The following is a 21851-nucleotide window of genomic DNA, read 5'->3' as shown; positions in this document are numbered from 1 at the left end:
TGTCATGTTTTTTTTTTTTTAGGTGTGTGTTCAGTAGCATCCTGGCTTGCTATTACCTCCTTTTTAGCATCTGTGTGTGTGTGTGTGTGTGTGTGTGTGTGTTTTGCTTACAGTTATTAGCAGCTTCCTCTTGGCAATTAAAGCCTAGGTAGCGTCATATATTATCAGTTTCTCATCCTGCTATTTGCCAGTTATTTGTGTACTGTACTCTTAGTCATTTTGGAGAAAAGAACATAAGAGTGGAAAAATCATAGCAGGTATTTTGAAAAAACAATTTCTTTATGTGCGGGTGTATATTTTCAGTTAGATCGCACGGATATAGACCTGTTTTCACAGTTTCTATTCAAAATAAACTGTAGACACAGTTTCCTGGTAACCTCAGCGACAGAAATAAGCACACTGACATATGTTTTCTTTTTTTTTTTAAATATATATTTCCATAGCAACCAGATACCAAGAACATCTTGCCTTAATGCCACAGCACGTAATGATAGTTTTCGTAGCTGTCAGTTGCACGCTATCATCTCACCATCTTTGGAAAGCTGAATCTGTCAAAATGGTTGGCTTCTGCGGCATTAACAGTGTGCATTTGAATGGGTTGATGGGGAAAAGACTGGATGTGTGATGAAACACACACAGTTTGAACATCAATTTTAGTCTCTCTATAAAATAATTTGTGAGTACAGTACACAGAACAATTTTTGTGGCCAGTTCTGAACCTGTAGCATTAAACAAAAAATGTTTATATTTTTTACATTTATATTAAAAAAAATATATATATACGTGTGTGTGTGTGTGTGTGTGTGTGTGTGTGTGTGTGTGTGTGTGTTTTGTAGTTTTATGTATACACCATTGCCTGAAAAGTTTCTGTGGAGAATTTAAGAGCACAGTGTTCTTTATAATGCTGACTTCATGTCTGATTTTGGCCTTTTTTGGTCTTGATCTAGCTCTACAGGTGGATATTAAGCATATTTTCCTTGTTGCATTTAGAGTAGTATAACACACAGCATTCTTTCTAGCTTATCTGATACCACAGACAGATTCCAGCATGTGATAATGCTAGACATTAAAAAGCGGGCAGACAAATTGGCAATCTCAAGTACAATCTTGTATGTCGACTGTAACAGAATAATTTTATATCAATAATATCACTGTATAAAATAAAATTAGCAACAGATGAAGTGAAGCCCTATCAGATATCAAGTGCATTTCTCATATGTACGCATATCAGTTCAGTAAGTGTATGAAATCCGATCCCCCCCTTGAATAGTTTTATTTGCTCATTTAGGAACCTCAGTCGGTTCATATTCTCATACTCTCGTTCATTTATTTGTTCATTATGTCAGTGGCGCAGATGCAGCGCTCACACCAGGCTTGTTCTTTGTGCCGAGGTTGATGGTGAGGTCATGCATTTAACTTAAGCTTTATTTATAGTTTCTCTGCACCAGCGCTGTCTATTGATCCTTACAAAAGGAAGGAACAACTGAATGCATGGATGGATGGATGAAATGCTTTGTGGAGATGTGTAAAGTGTAACTTGAGACTGATCACTTACATGTTGTTAACAATGTTTAATAATGGTTTTCCATTAAGATTATTTATCAAAGCTTTTCTGAATGGCTAAGTGGAAAATAATTCAGTGTATGTTTGTTCATTAATGGCAAACAATTACACAAATACATTTCCACTTGTGCAGGGCCGTGCAGAGACCTTTAAAGGGGCAGGTGCTCAAAGTATAAAAAGGGCACCTGGAACAAGGCATTTAAGAGCCCCTCGGGTCCATCACCTCATTGTAGGCATCCAGTTACTTACGTAATAAGTAACAATGTCATTAATAAGACAAATAATGCATTATTCAAAGTTTTAATTGCATTTATGTTTAGTTCAGGACTCAAACAATAGAATTATTTTTATCACTATAAAAGGGTCTCTCTAAATAGGGCTGTGCTCAAAACATCAGTACAGCAAAACTGTACTGTATATTGTGACACATTCCTTGCTGATATACATATCATTACAGAGGCTTCTAGCAGCCAATGCTGTGAAGCAGTTCTGAGAAAGAAACAGAAGATAAAAGACCATTTTAATGTTTAAAAGATTTAAAAATATTTTCTTTGGACCTATTAATTTTGATTAGAAATTGTTGTGTATTAAATTGTCAAACCTAAAGATTTTCTTCTCTGTTAAACACAATAATAAAGAACAGCTGTTATATTAAACTCTTGTGTGGTCACTATTGAAAATATCTGTGGCCCCTGATGTATTGTATTGTAAGACTGTAGACGGTAGAATATTAAGGCATAAAATGGCATGATTTATAATTCAGATACAGGTTCACACAAAAACAAAATATCGTATACAATGGAATTTCAGGCTTTATACCATTAAAAGGGATAAATCGAGTTTATAATTTATTATATTTTTCTTAATTGTTTAGATTTTTAGAAGGCACATTAACATCTTTCACATTTACAACTCTATGTGTTTGCTGCATAAAAACTAGGTCGATAATTGCAATAATTTGACCATAAAGAGCTGAAAAATGTGGAAATAAAAATTCATTCTCTGTCACGAGGGGGCGCTTTAGGAGCGCTGAAATACTACGGTTTCCATGGGAACGGCTGAACACAAAGCAGCATTAACGCTGTTTTATCATACATGAAATGAAAATGCCAACGACACATTTCTGAGGACAGTCAAGTACCTTCAGATTCATTCATATAAAGACATCAGTGCCGCGTTTTGACTTTGAAACGCAGCGTGCATATTTATTCAATGACATCATTGCCTTTTGAAGTTTAATCCAGCCCTATAGCGATTCTCGTATTTCCGTCCCCAAATGTAAGACCTAAATTATAATTAAGTCTTTTCTTATACTATTTAACATATATAAAACTTTTTATGGCCTTAAATTTGACACAACCTAATTGAGGAGTTTTTAAGGACCTGCAGGAGCCCTCTCCTTTACGATAGATTTACGATTTTTTTACATGACGATATTAACATTATCGGCAGCTATTTCAGAGCAGACTACACATGCACAAACTATAAAAAATATAAATACTCGTGCATAATCTCTTTTCTTCACGTCATTCTTATAATAATAAGTAACGTTAAACCTGGTGAAAACACCACTTACCAGCAGCCACGAACGGCTATAAACATGATTAAAGTGCCCCTATTATGCCTTTTCAAATATGATATTTCATGTAGTGTGTCATGTAGCTGTATGTGAACATAAACTATCTGCAAAGTTGTGACGCCGACAGTGCACTATAAATAAAGTTTTTGTCTAACAAAAAAAAGAGTCGGCTCACATTCGCCTAAACGAGTCGTCAGCAATTCGAATCTTTTTTCTGTAACGGCCACACGTCACGAGCTACACATTTGCGTAATGTCCGCCCACGTTCAATTTCGCGAACAACTTGCCCGCCCACAAACAGTAGGCCTACCATTTTCAAGTGGATTACATCATGTCAAGAAGACGCCCTGCGCTGTGAGAGTGAATTTGTTTTATATGCCCTTCCGAAAGATGAAACTATCAAGAATGAGTGGTTAACATTCATTTTTTCAACAACACCTCAGCAGTCCAATGCCAATCTTGTGTTGTGTTCGCGTCATTTTACTGATGACTGCTTTTCTAATCTTGGGGAGTAACGTTACAACGCGAGATTCACCAAACGCTTGGTTTTAAAAAATGGATCAGTGCCCAGTTTATTTGGACCGGCTTGCTCCTCTGAACTTCTACCTGTAAGTATGATTAATAATTGTATTTTCTAGCGATCGTTCAAAATACGTCTTTGTGTACGTTATGGTGTGTAACAACCCCGCACATGTCTTGGTAACCGGCTAACTTGCGTTTCTGTAGTTCTGTTGTTCAGCTGTGAGTGCAATGTAGTCTAAAAAGTCTTGTGATTGATGCAGCTTGACTGTCTGTCTGCCTTATTAGTTTAAGTAATGATAATGATAAACGATGGCTTAACGCAGTGTTATGGATTGTACAGTGTTGAAGTTCACAACGTAGAGATGTGTCCGGTTCGCTTACAAAAGCAAATTGTAACATATGACACCCACTGAGAAACGTCCTGCTCCGGTCGTGCTTGCAAAACAGTTTCTTGTCGATGTGACACTTCAACAGTTTCATCGTCAGACTCCGGCTCGAATTGATAGGGTAAAATCGAGGCTATCTTTTCTATGCATTAACAGGTCTCCGCAGCTGTCATTCAGTTATGCCAATAGGCGTTTCGTTTTTGCGCTGTAGCGGTAGACCAATCCAAAAGGACTGCACCATCTGACCAATCACAGCGGTGAGGGCTCACTGAAAGGAGGGGTTTAGAGAGACTGATTCTTCGAACTGCTTCACACGAGTCGTTTACGAATCATTTAGAAACGGGGTAAAAATAAATCTAATTTTGGAGAAAACTAAAGTGTTTTTTGAACTTGCATACATGTAAACCTGTTTTAAGAGACTATTACAACAATATTAACTACCTTTAAAATGGCATAATAGGGGCACTTTAAACATGATTGTCTTGAACTTCCGGGTGGGGTCGTCACGTGAAAGGTCATCACGAGGGTCATTCTATTTACAGCTAAAACATTATTAATTAATTTTACTAATAGTTCGATTGGGCAGGCTGTCGCGAATTCGTTATTTTATTTTATTTTTATAAATATTTAATTTTTATATTATTACAAAAAAAAAATTCTTAAAAAAAGGGCACTTTGATCACTAGGAGCCAAAAGGGCAGGTGCTCAAGCTAAAATAATATGGAATTACCGCATATAACCAATAGATGGCAGCAGATGATTATTTATTATGCAGCTGCCTCTATTTTCAAGACGTCTTGCTTTTCGATTTCTCATAAAATTACTAGTATAATAAATTGTAGTACTTTTACCGCCCTTAAGTATATAGTATAGCAAGTGCAGAAAGTCATTAAGCTCACACACAAACAGACTATAAGGGTGAATTATTTAAATACTAATATAGTTCACTACAAATACGTTAAATATTTATGGTATAATAATTAAATAATGCACTCAATATGAATCGATAGGAATTTGAAATACTTTATAAAATTGAATCTTTAAAAAAAAAAATTAGTAATCTTTTTATCTTTTAAGTTTTATCTTGAACTGTAAAATCTATTAAATAGCCTATTTTTAACCAACACATACTTGTTACTGCTGTAGTTTTGTTACTCTGTATTTAATCTGAATCATTTAAGCTCTTTTTTTGACATCAGATTGTCAGATGTTTGTCCGGTTATTATTGTCAATCATAGCAATGACTCGCGCATATTTAGCCGAATTACTCGCAATTTTTTTTAAACTGGCATTTGTCATTCTTGAAACGGTATACATGGACGTTTAGTCCTCTTAGATAAACAACACTTTTTTTCGATTGTGAATGTATTATGTAGAGAAAACCATAGATATATATACATCATGTATATATATCTATGGAGAAAACGAGCAAAGTACGCTCATATTACGGTACAGTACAGTTGACCGGAAATGACTTAGTTAGTTTGATTGACAGGCGTTCTTACCAATCATAATGCCAAATCCGCCATTTTGTTCGACAAACAAACCAGACAGGAGAGTAGATTCACTTCAGTGGACTTATGCCGTGTTCGAGGCAACCCGTTACTCGTGTTTTTCCAACCTTCTACCCGTGAAAGTGCATTCGAACGGCAGTCAAACCAGTGACTTCCCACCCGTGAACTCGTACTAGATCAATGTACTCCCAGTTCCGAGTTCTGACGTCACATAGCCCGCGAAACAAGGTCAGCACCTACAGGTGCGGTGTTTATGCAAGTGGTACACAGTGAAAAAATAGACTTTAGGACAATATAACGTTGCAAACAAATTAATAATAATGTAATAATAATACATGCACTCAGGCAGTTTGGGGTGACCTTGCCTGGAATGCTACATAGTCGTGAGTCGTGATTTGAAGTCGTGATTTACAAGCTAAAAAACCTGCCTGGAACGCAGCATTAAACTCAAAAATGGTGTGTATTGACATCTTTCCGCGGTTGAATAATTGTATAATTTAAAATATGGGGGCAGAAAAAAAAATATATATATATTATTTCATATAGTTAATATCACACGAAGAGTGCATTTTTTTTCTCCCAAAGTCAGCATGATTACAAATGTGATATTGATTTTGCACAACAGTTAATTAAACAAGAAGTTAATATTAAGAGACTTACGTTTTAGTCACCATATTTCCTGTTTTTGCTCTATTTCACCAACAAAAACCATTCTAAATAGCCACAGCACTGTTTGCTTCTCTGAGCAACATCACGGTGTTTATTTCCTGAATGAATGAACCGTTTAAATGATTCGGTTCAATCGCAATGACTTACTTCTTGACAGCGATTTGATGCCACCTGCTGGCGGTTTTAATTTCACATTTAAAGTATCTTTTCATTTTAAAGTCATTCCAAATATCAGTTTCCGACCTTATCAAAACATTACCTGAAATGTTCCCTCTGCATTGCAAAGATAAATTTATTTCATTTTGCTTTGTAACATACCAAATGTAAGCATTTGAAGAGGATGATGCACACTTTTAGAAAAATGGCTTTATAATGGTAAAATTGCCCATAAAAGGTAAAAATCAATTTAAACTTATTGGAACAGATTAATTTCTATCACTGCTGTGAACTGACCACAGAGAATATGGAAAATATAAAAAAATCCCGGAGTCAGATGTCCATGGTAGTCCTTAAGATATACCAGCACAATAACACACTCAGAAAAATATTATCTAATTACCGCTATCGATAAAATCACAGAAAATATTGAGATATAATTTTTTGTCAATATCGCACACCCCCAGCTAAGACTTTGTTTAGTAGCCTAATCTGCTCTGCACATTGTCAGTTTCCTCTTTGCTCTGCGATGTATTTTTCACTGCGTGAGAACGGCATGGCTTGTCGGACATAGCAACATTAACTAAGAGGTATGGGTCTTTGCGAAGTGTCAATTTGAACCAATAGATTGGTAACATTATGTCACCCTGAAACATAATTGATGTTTTTAAGAATGAATATCCATGGTGAAAAAAAAAACAGCTAAAACCAGCCTGGTTTTAGCTGGTCATAGCTGGTCAGGCTGGGAAACCACCAGCTAAAACCAGCCTGGCCAGGCGGGGAGACCAGCTACTTCCAGCTTAAACCAGCCAAGACCAGCCTGGTTTTAGCTGTTTTTTTTTAGCAGGGATGTTAGTCTTAAGGTTATCTATAAACTAGTGTGCTCCAAAACAATGATAAATCGCATTTAGAGGATGAAGATGAAGATTCAAATGTACAGTCTCTCTTCGCTAATATGGATCAACGATTTTAACACTTCAGCTTCTCATCAAACTTTCTGTCCAATCAAATGCTCTCTAGAATCCGAAGCGTTCCGCCCGCTTGCATTATAAATAGATGCTGAAGCTGCAATTGGTCACTTGTTCACAGGTTTAGTATTTTCTGTATGGTAAATTAGTGATGGGAGAAACTAAACTGTTGAAGCTTCGAATCAATTGAGACAATTGCTGCGCAAAAGGATTCAACGTTTTAAAGCACTCAGAAAACACCACGCACTAATGACGCCTGCTGGCTAAAATTTGTGTAAAGGTCATTGTCTGGATTTTTCGTCCGATTTTTTCGCAGGTTAAAAAATAAATACAACCTCACTTTATGTCAATCACCTTTGCACACTGCCTCCGAAATTTGCATCCGTCATAAAAATTTCGGATTGGGTTCGATTTTTTGCATGTTCGCATCCGTAGCAAGCATTTTGAGAGGTGTTTGACAGGTTAGAGCCACCGTACAAGCGAACGCCAAAGTCCAGAATTGCATCTGTCAAGTTCATCCACTTCGTCTCGCAGCACAAATCACTGTAAAGGTCCATGCACACTAAGTTGACAGAAATCAGTGGTCTTCTTTATAATATGTAGCTCCAATAATGCTAACAAAGCATCAAAGTTTACTGACATCTTGAAGTAAATTTTGAATCACCCAGGATAATCCTGCAGCTCATTAATAAGGAGGTGCACATAAAAGGTATTCTCTCATTCCTCTCTACCCTAGGCTGGTTGGCTGGTTTTAGCTGGTTATAGCTGGTCAGCAGGCTGGTTTTAGAGGGGTTTTGGCCACTTTCCCCGCCTGGTCAGGCTGGGAGACCAGCTTAAACCAGCTACTTCCAGTTTAAACCAGCTAAGACCAGCCAACCAGCTGGTTAAGCTGTTTATAGCAGTGTGCAAGGTTTCTGTGCGTGACAAATTTTTAGGATTACAAATACGTAAATACGTATTCTATAACAGCTTCGATATAGAGGCCAGCAAGTGACTATCTTCTTCTCATCTTTTCAATTACACAAATGTCTCATTAAAAATGTCTACAACTGATCCAAGATCAGGTAAAAACCATAGACACTGGCTCAGTAAACTCGCATGATCGCCCCCAATGGCAAACCACTGACATTTCTAAATGTTTCCAAATGTTTCGAAACAGTTATGACATGATGAAGCATACTACAATCACGTGACTTCTGTCAAATTGATTCACTAAGCTTCACTAATCAGTGCTTCGAAAGCACCAGTCACTACGGTGAATGGCATGTAATGCACTATATAGGCCAGGGGCTAGGAAAACGATTCAGAGTGTAAATAAGTTTCCATTGGGGCAAATAAAGTATGGTAGTAGATCATATGTGTGAGTCGGCGCAGACCACAAAATGTATCGGACCCATTTGTGCTATTTTGGTAGAGAAATTAATGAGATTGTGGCTGTCATAAGCTGTCAAATGCGGCTTTACTGAACTCAACGGCTCTGGCTAAAGCTGTGATATAAGCGAAACACTATTGGCTATTAAAAGAATGGGGCGGGACTGCTTGATATGTCCTGCCCTGTCTTCCTGTTTCAGTTGAATTTACGTCAACACTTCGTGTTTCAAAGCCCTCCAACCCAGCAATAAATAGTCGTCATTTCACCGTCTGGGTTAACTATAAACCCGATATAGTCCGGCTATGTGTAACCCACTTCCAGTCCAAATAACCTTGAATTTGGTTGCATGCCATTTTTTTTGGCAAAATAACTAGTTAGATGTATGATATTCCATCCTGTAAGCAAACTCAGCAACGTTTACAAGGTTTTATGGTTCAATTTTTTTTATTTTTTTAATTGATGACTAGTCTAATATTGGGATATGTTTAGACGTCTATTAAATTTTCACTGACAGCCCAAATACAAACTTGTTTTAGCCTAGACGTCTGGGCTGTGTTTTCACGGCTAATAGACGTCTTTTAGACCAAAAATTGCTTGCTGGGAATGGACTTTTTAGGGCAAAGAGTGCTACCCAGTTTGGGGTCCTAAATAGACTGTTTAGAATCCAGAAGCAGAGGCCACCATAATACTTTCTTTTTACAAATACACTCATATGCACCCACAGTCAATCGATTCTTATATAATCTCCACCCCTGCAAAACTTAGGAGATATGAATAGCAAAGTTGCCATGGAAACAGTACACACATCTTTGAGTTTTCTACCAGTGATCTAAAGAATTCTGAATAAGACAGGCAATCTATAATTAACTTGATAATGAGAAGGCGAGAATGAGCAGTATATGGCATAAATTGTTCTATTTGATAAAAATCCTTAATTTGTTTTGTACATTTATGAAAAGCAAAGCAAATTACTTTTTTACATCTCACCATTTTCCAATTCTTTCCTTTGTGTGTCTATATTTGGTGTGTACAGACAGTAACTTCCTGCTGGGAAATGCTCAGGGGAGTCGCGGGTACCCCATCGTGTACTGCTCGGATGGGTTCTGCGAGCTTACCGGGTTCGCACGTACAGAGGTAATGAAGAAGACATGCACATGTCAGTTCCTGCACGGACAGGAAACAAGCGAGAGGGTCACTCAGCAGGTGGATAAAACCCTGGAAGGACAGAGAGAGTTCCAGACGGAGGTCCGCTATTACAGGAAGAATGGTAAAGAACATTCGTTGTGTAATTATTATATTAATTATTAATATAATAGTTTGGAACGATTATGTTTTTGAATGCTCACCATCAAAAATATAGTGAAACAGTAATAATACAATTTAAAAGAACAGTTTTCTGCTTGAAATCATTTTCAAATTTAATTGTGATGCAAAGCTGAATCTTCAGCATCATTATCCTGGTCTTCGGTGTCAGATGATCCTTCAGAAATCATTCTAATATGCTGATTTGCTTCGATAATAATAAGAACAAAATTTGAGCACCAAATCAGCATATTAGAATGATTTCTGAAGGATCAGGTGACACTAAAGAAGGAATAAATTACATTATATTACAGTATTAAACAATGAAATGTTCTGTGACTCCAGGTACTGCATTCTGGTGTCTGCTGGATATTGTCCCTATTAAAAACGAGAAAGGAGAAGTGGTTCTTTTTCTCTTATCCTTCAAAAACATCACTGACTCGTATGGCAAATCACATCCTGGCTCCACCACAGAAGGTAACTGACTGGCAGTGAGCCAGTTGGATCCAAAAATAGTTGTTATTTTATTATTTTGGCATCTGTAATTTTGACACTTTATTTACTTACTGTGTATGTGTTTTCTGTTGTGTCAGAGGATGGTACTCACAACAGGAAGTCCGGTCGAACTCATCTGAGTCAAGCTCGTGAGCGTGGTCGCAGCGTTCTGTACCACCTGACCTGTCAGTTCACCAATAGGAGCAAAAGGAAGCTGCCAAAGGTAAGTAGATATGAAAACCACAATTATTCGCACTCACCTTTGTGGAGGTTTTAGTGTAGTAAATCAGAATCAATATTCTGATATATTGACCTAATATGTTGCACATACAAGTAATATGGTATCTAGGTTATAAATGAAGGAAAAATTAGTGCAGCTACTAAATATTATGTTTGATTAGCAAAATTGTGACCCTGGACCACAGAACCAGACATGAGTAACACCAGCAATACATTGTATGGCAAAATTATATGCCCAAAATAATTAGGATATTAAGTAAAGATCATATTCCATGAAGATTTTTTCTAAATTTTCTACTGTAAACATATCAAAACATAATTTTTGATTAGTAATATACATTGCTAAGAACTTCATTTGGACAACTTTAAAGGTGATTCTCTCAATATTTAGATTTGTTGCACCCTCAGATTCCAGATTTTCAAATAGTTGGCCAAATATTGTCCTATTCTAACAAACTGTACACCAATGGAAAGCTTATTTATTCAGCTTTCAGGTGATGGATAAATCTCACTTTGACAAAAATGTACCTTTATGACTGTGGTCCAGGATTACAGTTATCAATCATTTTTCAGAGTTTAAGCATAAACCTTTCAAAATGTTATTTAATATGATTATAAATGTATGCTAAAAATAAAAAATAAAATAAACTTAGGACTTTAAGAAATGTGTTCCATGAAAATTAAAATGCTTCATCACACAGTTTTGCTTCTCATATCTGTTATTTTAAGTATATTTATTTCCTGGATAAGAAAATGGATGAGATGATAAAGAAAATGCATTTTTTTTTTTCAGTGCAGCATATGAAGATGAGATACTTGTTCTCTTCCATTAAGTTCTGTAATGACTGACCTTACAAACTGTTGACACTTTTAAAGAGTAAAGGTTCTCATACTTCCAGCTAACAAGATGAAACAGAAGTCTACTGTAGCTGTTAAAATGAAATGGTCAGCCTCATTTAATGTCTGGAATTGTGTTGATATCTAGCAGAATATTCAATATTTACGTCTAGCCGACGATACTTACTTCAATAAACATGAATTTCAGACAACAGTGCTTTTGTACAGGACAAAAAGTCCTCAAGCATAGAAAATAACACATCGTTTTCAAAATCCTTACAAGTCACTGAACACCCACCTGTAAATCCCTTTTAATAAATTGCATGTAAACAACCGGCGTTCAATTAGAAATCACGTCTATTGAACTTTCAGTGATGAAGACATGACTCACAGTTGCATGACAGCTACAACAATTCCAACATATTCATGAAAGAATAAGGCAAGAAAAGCTGTCTTTTCGGCCAGAAAAGTTTGGACTATCAATATAAGATTAGCTAGCACTTAATATGGTAAAAAATATTGAACATACTATACTTATTTCTTAAAGAGATAGCTCACACAAAAATGAAAGTTCTGTCATTAATTAGTCACCCTCATGTTGTTCCAAACCCGTAAGATCTTTGTTCTTCTTCTGTTTGATGAAATCTGAAAGCTTTCTGAACCTTTTGTTTTCTTTGCACACAAAAAGTATTCTCGTAGCTTTATAAAATTAAGGTTGAACCACTGATGTCACATGGACTATTTTCACGTAGCTCTTACTATCTTTTTGGGCCTTGAACGTGGTTGTGTTGCTGTCTAAATATAAAAATACCTTAAAAATACCTTAATTTGTGTTCAGAAGATGAACGAAGGTTTTAACAGGTTTGGAATGACAGGAGTGAGTAATTAATGACAGAATTTTCATTTTTTGAAAGAACTATCCCTTTAAAGTCTTGTGTGTCTGAAATGGCAAAATTTTACACTAAAAATATTGATTGTCTGATCTTCATTTGAACGATTGATGGTTAAAATCCATAGAACACTCTTGTACTCTATGCTCTTACTCTATTTTAAAAGATGCGTGAATGTATTTGTACTGTAATTGTCCTTGTTCTGCTAACTCACACACTTCACTCAACTTCATAGATTAAAAGTTAGAAGGTTCTTTCTATGAGTTTGCAGTCTGTATTGAATGATAAAAGGAGGTCTCTACTTGAGACGCCCTTGTGAACTGTAAGCAAAAACAAACATAGAGCACGACCAGCGTAACCACATTTCCAAAACGAAGGACTCTCAAGCCAGTTCTTTTATTGAATATTTGAAATCTATGATTTGAATCAATATGAAATACTGCCATGTATAACTTACAGCTTTAGCAAAGAAATATAATTGCAATTTACTCAAATCAATCAGAATCAAGAGCTTGTGAATCAGAATCAGGGAACTGAGGAGATTCTCTCTTGTGGTAAGGTACAATTAGCATTAAGAGCTGCCCTGGCATTTCACAGCAAATGTTAAAAGTTCCTTCTGTGTCATTATGAGCTGTACCTGCACCTTTTCTGGATGTCTTAAGCTTTTCTAATATTATTTCTGAATGCTGCAAGTGTGGAGAATCCAATACTTTCCAGTATCTCCAGGGCAAATGATTTAATCCACATTTAGATTTTGTGCACTCACAAACATAAAACATCAAGCGTAGCCTTCTATGGACTGGCAAAGCGGGGTGTTTGATATCACCATGTTTTTTAAAGCACAAATTACTTTTTAATGACATTACTTTTTCATTTCCATGAAGATGAGAGTCTGTGAGATTTGTTTTATATACTTCTGTGAATATCTTCTTTTTTAGTTTTGAAGTAACTTCTTAAATACAGTGAAGTTAACTTTATCTAGTTCAGATGGTTTTGCCTGTTAGAACAAAACTTTAGCAGAAGGTCAATCTGTGGTAACAAGGTAGACCACTTTTGTCCGTCATAACCCAGTGTTTTAAAAGGTTACTGGTTCATGCTTAATGTAACAAGAAACCATTTCTATTAGGCTACTGTGTTTTTTCTTTTTAATGAGGTGACAGCACATGCACATTGCGCATTTGGGCATGCTGGGTCACCAGTTAATTTAAAAACTCTAATAACACGGGCACAGCATGGCCCACATTCACAGCCATGATTAAAGTCAGGGTACTACAGGCTAAAAGGCTGAATCACTGAGAAGAAATTGAATGTGGCTTTTATGATTTATAATTAACACTCAGATCACCAACTGCTGACAAATAATTTGCTTGCACATAAAAAAAAGAAATGCTTCCACTTTCGAGACTCTTAGTAAAAATGACATCTAAGATTATATCTTAGTTTTAAACTGCTTATTTTCACAGTATAGTGCGTGATGTTTGGAGTGTAGGAGTATAGATAAAAAGACGCTTCTTTTCATGTCTTCCACAGAATGTTTTTTCACAGCCAACTCTTCCAGAATACAAGGTGGCGTCGGTGCAGAAATCCCGCTTCATTTTGCTTCATTACAGTGTGTGCAAAGCACTGTGGGACTGGTTGATCCTCCTTGCGACATTTTACGTAGCTGTCACAGTCCCGTACAATGTCTGCTTCTCTGCTCCTGATGACAGCGAACCTGACAACCCGGATTGCGACTCCACTTCCAGAACCACGATTGTCAGCGACATAGCTGTGGAAATGCTCTTCATCCTAGGTGTGTGCTGTGATTTCATGGAATATCGTGTCCTATATCTCCTTTTAGGAGTTTATTTCCACCTCTGTTCCATTTTTAAAAGGTGTTACCTTCCGACATCTGCAGAGCTCAGAGCTGCTTTCACCTTAAACATGTTTAAAAAAGTGACAATCACACCCTCACTCCCAACCAAGACTTTCAAATCCACACTCCCGATATAATCAGGTTTTTACACAGAGCATAAAACTAAATCTCTTTTTATTTAACAAAAAATAATAATACGGAAGCTCCTCTGTGACCTGAAGCCTTGGGTAATTTAATAAACCTCATGTTCACAGATGTGGTAAAATAATTGGTTGATGGGACTAAATGTACCATCGAATAGGGATCCGCACAGAACAGAATTCATGAATATTTATTCAGTCCAGCATGTACGAGGCTTCATCATTCTAATTAGCATGGATTTTAATATTTATGCATTCGCAGTCAATATTTGTGTTTGATTGAAGGGGCACTGTTTATGAACTCGTGAGGGCTCTGGTGAGAAATATTCGGTTTTTGAGTGCTGTAAACAAATTATATTTCTAAATTTGCTTGCTTTTGTGTTCATCTGTTTCCCTAGATATCATTCTGAATTTTCGAACCACCTACGTTGGGCCTGCGGGTCAGGTGGTTTATGATGCACGCTCAATCTGTTTGCACTACTGTACTACCTGGTTCGTGCTGGACCTCATCGCTGCTCTGCCCTTTGACCTGCTGTATTTATTCAACATCTCAGTGGTGAGAATTAATATTTAAACCTCTAAATTCTATCAAATATGGCTGTTCTATGCTATGTTAGGTCATTTTGTGACTCATCCAATTTATTAATCAAATTTATTGTACATTACAGCAGTTTTTTTTTAATGCAGGGTAAACCATATAGATCAGTGGTGTGCAGTTGTATTTTGAAATGAGGAGGCAAAGTCCTCAAAGTTTTTTTTTTTTAATCAAATGTTAATTCATGTCCCAGTCACATTTTGCATTTGTACATTAACAAAAGCCAATCTCAACAATCTTACATTTATTCCAAAATAATAACTCAAGGCAGTACCCATTTAAACAATATATTTTACTTGTGAACTTGTGTTCAGCTATTCTTTGTAAAAGTTAACTTTTAACAATTTTGAATTTTTCAGATCATCAGTCATCAAAGCTTGGTAAATATTGGTCACAGACACAGAGATTTACTTTAAATTTCCCCAAGATTACTCACTAAAAACTCCTACAGATCGTGTTTTCAGGCCAATTTAAGTCTTATTTTGACGTAACAAAGTGATTATATCTACGTGTGTGAGTTGTTTACTTAGTTTTTTTTTTTATTAGTCTTCCCATTAATGACAATATATTGTTCATTCAGACTGATTCAGGAACGTGCATGAACACAAGAGGCGGGATGTATTGCATGAACCAATCACGGCTGAACATAACCAATATATTCAATCATATCGCTTCTTACATGACTTTCCCCCATTCTTTCTCGATTACCTCCCACCAAACCAACCACATGCTTAGGGGGTCTGTTGAAACTCAATGGGCTGAGGGGAGGCGAGAGAGAGAGACACGGACTCCCACTGTAACTTTACCTGCTGGTGTCGCTGTTAGACAGTTTTTCATTAGAAAAACAAGTGATTTATACACTTTTTACTGTTATATTTTGTAATATTTGCATTGTTTTATCTTTGTACTACACTTTTTTTTCTTATCCAATATTTGGAGGAGGCACTGCCTCCTTTGCCTCGTGGGAGGAAACGCCCCTGCTACACAAAAACAACATTTATTTGATTGTGACTGAATGTTAGTTGATCATTTCCCTTCTGTTAGTTGATGGTTTGATGGTTTGTACTTAATGTGTATGTTTATTTTATAGACTTCCCTCGTGCACCTGTTGAAGACTGTGCGTTTGCTGCGTCTCCTGCGCTTGCTACAGAAGCTGGATGGTTATTCTCAATACAGTGCTGTGGTTCTGACACTACTAATGTCTGTATTTGCCTTGCTGGCACACTGGTTGGCATGTGTTTGGTACGTCATTGGACGCAAGGAGCTTGCCAGCAATGATCCCCTGACCTGGGACATCGGTAAGGCGCAGTATGGTTTCTGTGTGTATTAAGATGCCAGTTAAATACACTATCATTTGAAATTTCTGGGCTCAGTAAGATTTTTTTGAAAGAAGTAGGGCTGGGAAAATATGTCGATGCATAGCGCATCGATAAATGATTCAGCATCGATTCTTAGATTTTCAGAATGCATCGTGATTCTTTCTCGAGTTGATTCTGAGCTTAGTTTTAAACAGCAGATTGCACTGCATGCTTTAGAAACAACCGTACTCTGCTTGTTTCCAAATCCTTACACACACTTAAACTTCACTTAAAATAATCATTCATAAAAGAAAAGTTTAAAGCGAATTACAAGTGTGTTCACAGTGGGCTGTGTTTACATTAATCTTGCGTCATAAAAGCATTATGACAGATTAAAATAATTATTTTCTATTTGAATATCCACTGCCGTTCAAAAGTTTAGAATAAGTAAGATTTTTAGTGTTTTTTAAATAAGTTTCTTCTGCTCATCAAAGCTGCGTTTATTTGATCAAAAATACTGAAGATATTGTAAAAAATATTATTACAATGTACTGTAAAATATTTTTTTTCTATTTTAATATACACTACCGTTCAAAAGTTTGGGGTCAGTACATTTTTATTTTTTATTTTTTATTTTTTTCAAGAAATTAATACTTTTATTCACCAAGGATGTAATAAGTTAATAATTAAAAGTTTATTTACATTGAATTTACATTGTTATAAAATATTTATATTTTGAATAAACACTGTACTTTTTAAACTTGTTATTCATGAAAGAATCCTGGAAAAAAATCACAGGTTCCAAAAAATATTTGGCAGCACAACTGTTGATATTATCCAACATTGATCATTCTAATAATAAATCAGCATATTAGAATGATTTCTGAAGGATCATGTGACACTTAAGACTGGAGTAACAGCTGATCAAAATTCAGCTTTTCATCACAGGAATAAATTATATTTTAAAGTATGTTAAAAAACTTTATTTTATATTGTAAAAACATTTTGCAATATTACAGTTTTTTCTGTATTTTTAATCAAATAAATGCAGCCTTGATGAGCATAAGAGACTTCTTTAAAGACTATTACAAGTCTTACTGAGCCCAAACTTTTGAACGGTAGTGTACATTAAAATCAAGTTTATTCCTGTGATCAAAGCTGAATTTTTCACACGATGCTTTAGAAATATTTTTTTTTCGAACCTGTGATTCTTTTTTCTTTGATGAATAAAAAGTTAAAAAGAACAGCATTTATTTAAAAAATAATACATTTTAAAAATCTTTTTAAAAATATATAAATCTTTTCTAACAATATACATTGCCTTTCAAAAGTCTGGGGTCAGTAAATGTATTTATTTATTTTTTATTTATTTATACTTTTATTCAGCAAGGATGTGTTAAATTGATTTAAAAAGTGATAGCAAAGACTTATATTGTTAGAAAAGATTTCTATTTTGAATAAATGCTGTTCTTTTTAACTTTTTAATCATCAATGAATCCTGAAAAAAGTATCCCAGGTTTAAAAAAAAATTGGCAGCACAACTGTTTTCAACATTGATAATAAATCACCATATTAAAATGATTTCTGATAGATCATGTGACACTAAAGACTGGAGTAATGATTCTGAAAATTCAGCTTTGCCTCACATTAATAAATTGTACTTCAAAGTATATTAAAATAGAAACCATTACTTTATATTGTAATAACATTTCATAATATTACTGTTTTTTCTGTTTTTGATCAAATAAATGCAGCCTTGATGAGCATAAGAAACTTCTTACAGAAAAGTCTTACTGATCCCAAACTTTTGAACAGCAGTATATTTAAAAATGTTATTTATTCCTATGATGCCAAAGCTGAATGTTCAGCATCATTACTCCAGTCTTCAGTGTCACTTGATTCTTCAGAAATCATTCTCTTATGTTGATTTGATCCTCAAGAAACTTTTGGATGGTAGTGTATGTCAATTGTCAAGTATTTTTTAGAATACAGAATGTTTTAGCCATTATGAAGTTGATGTTTTAATCCCCTATTGTTTTCTTCTATTTCCACTGTTCCCTGTCCTCTGTAGGTTGGCTACAGGAGTTGGGCAAGCGTCTGGAGACTCCTTACACGAATGGTACAGTTGGCGGTCCATCTTTGCGCAGCGCCTACATCGCTTCGCTCTACTTCACGTTGAGCAGTCTGACTAGCGTCGGGTTCGGAAACGTCTGTGCCAACACAGACGCTGAGAAGATCTTCTCCATCTGTACCATGCTTATCGGGGGTGTGTTCACCAGCACATTTCAGGCCTAATGTATAATTAGCTTGTTTGTAGGTCAAAGAGAGCCTCATTTTGGTAACCATATAGTTTCATTTCAGAAAGTTCAGTATCTAATTTAAGATGCAGACAGCCAATTATTCAAGACTCACTCGCTATCTCGCATTCTTCTCGCAGCCCTGATGCACGCGGTGGTGTTTGGAAACGTGACAGCCATCATCCAGCGCATGTACTCCCGTCGTTCCCTCTACCACACACGCATGAAGGATCTAAAGGACTTTATCCGTGTACATCGCCTGCCCCAACAGCTGAAGCAGCGCATGCTGGAGTACTTCCAGACCACTTGGTCTGTCAACAATGGCATCAACGCCAACGAGGTGAGACCCTACAAACTGTACTAAGACGTGCTTCTTGAGTGGAGACTGTGGAGCATATGACTGCTTATGAATGTTTACATGGTGACATGACAGCTAAATTCACTTGCTTTATCTTCAATATTTAATCGAGTGGAGGCTCAGGTCGGTTCTTTGTTTTCATATAGTGCAAAGTGTTCTATGGAGTTCAGTACAGCACAGTATAAAGGGTTATATATAGAGCCCCAATTAAGTATTTTTTAAGCACGTAAAAGCCCCCATCAGAGTTTGATAACATACTAGTATCATCAGATGGAGAACAATTCACAAGCGCAGATCTGGGTCACATCTACTTTCAATGGGCTAATTATGGCTTTCTGAGACTTACGCTAATGCTGAATACTGTCATTGTTATAGCGGTGGTAATTGGATTGCCCACAATGAAAAGGCCTATATCTAATTAAAACGGAAACAAGCTGATCTTGGGTACGTGTTGGGGAAGCTACTTTAAAATTGAAAAAGTTATAGGCTACTAATTTAAAAGTTGTTAAAGTAAACTTAGAGATATTCTTATAAAAATCCTATAGGTAGGGCTGCACGATTAATTGCACGATGTCGGTACTTTGATTAGTAGTAAATCTCCATCACGTGCGTCCATCACGTGCGTTCAGCGTTCGGCAATTAATACACAGAGGCGTAAATGTCTGCCTGTCTATCTGTCTGTCTGTCTGTCTGCCTGCCTGTCTGTCTGCCTGCCTGTCTGTCTGTCATTTGACTGTCTGTCTGACTATCTATCTATCTATCTATCTATCTATCTATCTATCTATCATCTATCTATCTATATATATATATCATCTATCTATCTATCTATCTATCTATATATCATCTATCTATCTATCTATCTATCTATCTATCTATCTATATATCATCTATCTATCTATATATCATCTATCTATCTATCTATCTATCTATCTATCTATCTATCTATCTATCTATCTATCTATCTATCTATCTATCTATCTATCTATCTATCTATCTATCTATCTATCTATCTATCATCTATCTATCTATCTATCTATCTATCTATCTATCTATCTATCTATCTATCTATCTATCTATCTATCTATCTATCTATCTATCTATCTGTCTGTCTGCCTGCCTGTCTGTCTGTCATTTGACTGTCTGTCTGACTATCTATCTATCTATCTATCTATCTATCTATCTATCTATCTATCTATCATCTATCTATCTATATATATATATCATCTATCTATCTATCTATCTATCTATATATCATCTATCTATCTATCTATCTATCTATCTATCTATATATCATCTATCTATCTATATATCATCTATCTATCTATCTATCTATCTATCTATCTATCTATCTATCTATCTATCTATCTATCTATCTATCTATCATCTATCTATCTATCTATCTATCTATCTATCTATCTATCTATCTATCATCTATCTATCTATCTATCTATCTATCTATCTATCTATCTATCTATCTATCTATCTATCTATCTGTCTGTCTGCCTGCCTGTCTGTCTGTCATTTGACTGTCTGTCTGACTATCTATCTATCTATCTATCTATCTATCTATCTATCTATCTATCTATCTATCTATCTATCTATCTATCTATCTATCTATCTATCTATCTATCTATCTATCTATCTATCTATCTATCTATCTATCTATCATCTATCTATCTATATATATATATCATCTATCTATCTATCTATCTATCTATCTATATATCATCTATCTATCTATCTATCTATCTATCTATCTATCTATCTATATATCATCTATCTATCTATATATCATCTATCTATCTATCTATCTATATATCATCTATCTATCTATCTATCTATCTATCTATCTATCTATCTATCTATCTATCTATCTATCTATCTATCTATCTATATATCATCTATCTATCTATCTATCTATCTATCTATCTATCTATCTATCTATCTATCTATCTATCTATCTATCATCTATCTATCTATCTATCTATCTATCTATCTATCTATCTATCTATCTGTCTGTCTGCCTGCCTGTCTGTCTGCCTGTCTGTCTGTCATTTGACTGTCTGTCTGACTATCTATCTATCTATCTATCTATCTATCTATCTATCTATCTATCTATCTATCTATCTATCTATCTATCTATCTATCTATCATCTATCTATCTATATATATATATCATCTATCTATCTATCTATCTATATATCATCTATCTATCTATCTATCTATCTATCTATCTATATATCATCTATCTATCTATCTATATATCATCTATCTATCTATCTATCTATCTATCTATCTATCTATCTATCTATATATCATCTATCTATCTATCTATATATCATCTATCTATCTATCTATCTATCTATCTATCTATCTATCTATCTATCTATCTATCTATCTATCTATCTATCTATCTATCTATCTATCTATCTATCTATCTATCTATCTATCTATCTATCTATCTATCTATCTATCTATCTATCTATCTATCTATCTATATATCATCTATCTATCTATCTATCTATGTCTGTCTGTCTGTCTGTCTGTCTGTCTCTCTGTCTATCATTTGACTGTCTGTCTGACTATCTATCTATCTATCTATCTATCTATCTATCTATCTATCTATCTATCTATCTATCTATCTATCATCTATCTATCTATATATATATATCATCTATCTATCTATCTATCTATATATCATCTATCTATCTATCTATCTATCTATCTATCTATCTATCTATCTATCTATCTATCTATCTATCTATCTATATATCATCTATCTATCTATCTATATATCATCTATCTATCTATCTAT

The 21851-nt window shown here is 35.3% G+C and overlaps 1 protein-coding gene across 1 annotated transcript in view; it reads left to right on the top strand.

Annotated features, from left to right (window-relative positions):
• The window catches only part of kcnh4a (potassium voltage-gated channel, subfamily H (eag-related), member 4a), a 47252-nt gene that overhangs the window by 8532 nt on the left and 16869 nt on the right, over nucleotides 1–21851 (top strand). The window contains exons 2-9 of the mRNA XM_073841459.1: nucleotides 9763–9996; nucleotides 10377–10508; nucleotides 10625–10749; nucleotides 14024–14285; nucleotides 14887–15044; nucleotides 16174–16381; nucleotides 18453–18647; nucleotides 18819–19018. Of these exons, the coding sequence (XP_073697560.1) occupies nucleotides 9763–9996; nucleotides 10377–10508; nucleotides 10625–10749; nucleotides 14024–14285; nucleotides 14887–15044; nucleotides 16174–16381; nucleotides 18453–18647; nucleotides 18819–19018 (1514 nt within the window). The remainder of the gene's footprint in view (nucleotides 1–9762; nucleotides 9997–10376; nucleotides 10509–10624; nucleotides 10750–14023; nucleotides 14286–14886; nucleotides 15045–16173; nucleotides 16382–18452; nucleotides 18648–18818; nucleotides 19019–21851) is intronic.

The sequence above is a fragment of the Garra rufa genome, chromosome 1 (assembly GCF_049309525.1).
Source record: "Garra rufa chromosome 1, GarRuf1.0, whole genome shotgun sequence".
Lineage (NCBI taxonomy): Eukaryota > Metazoa > Chordata > Actinopteri > Cypriniformes > Cyprinidae > Garra > Garra rufa.
Note: the sequence above shows the minus strand (reverse complement) of the source record. Positions and strands in the feature narration are given on the sequence as shown.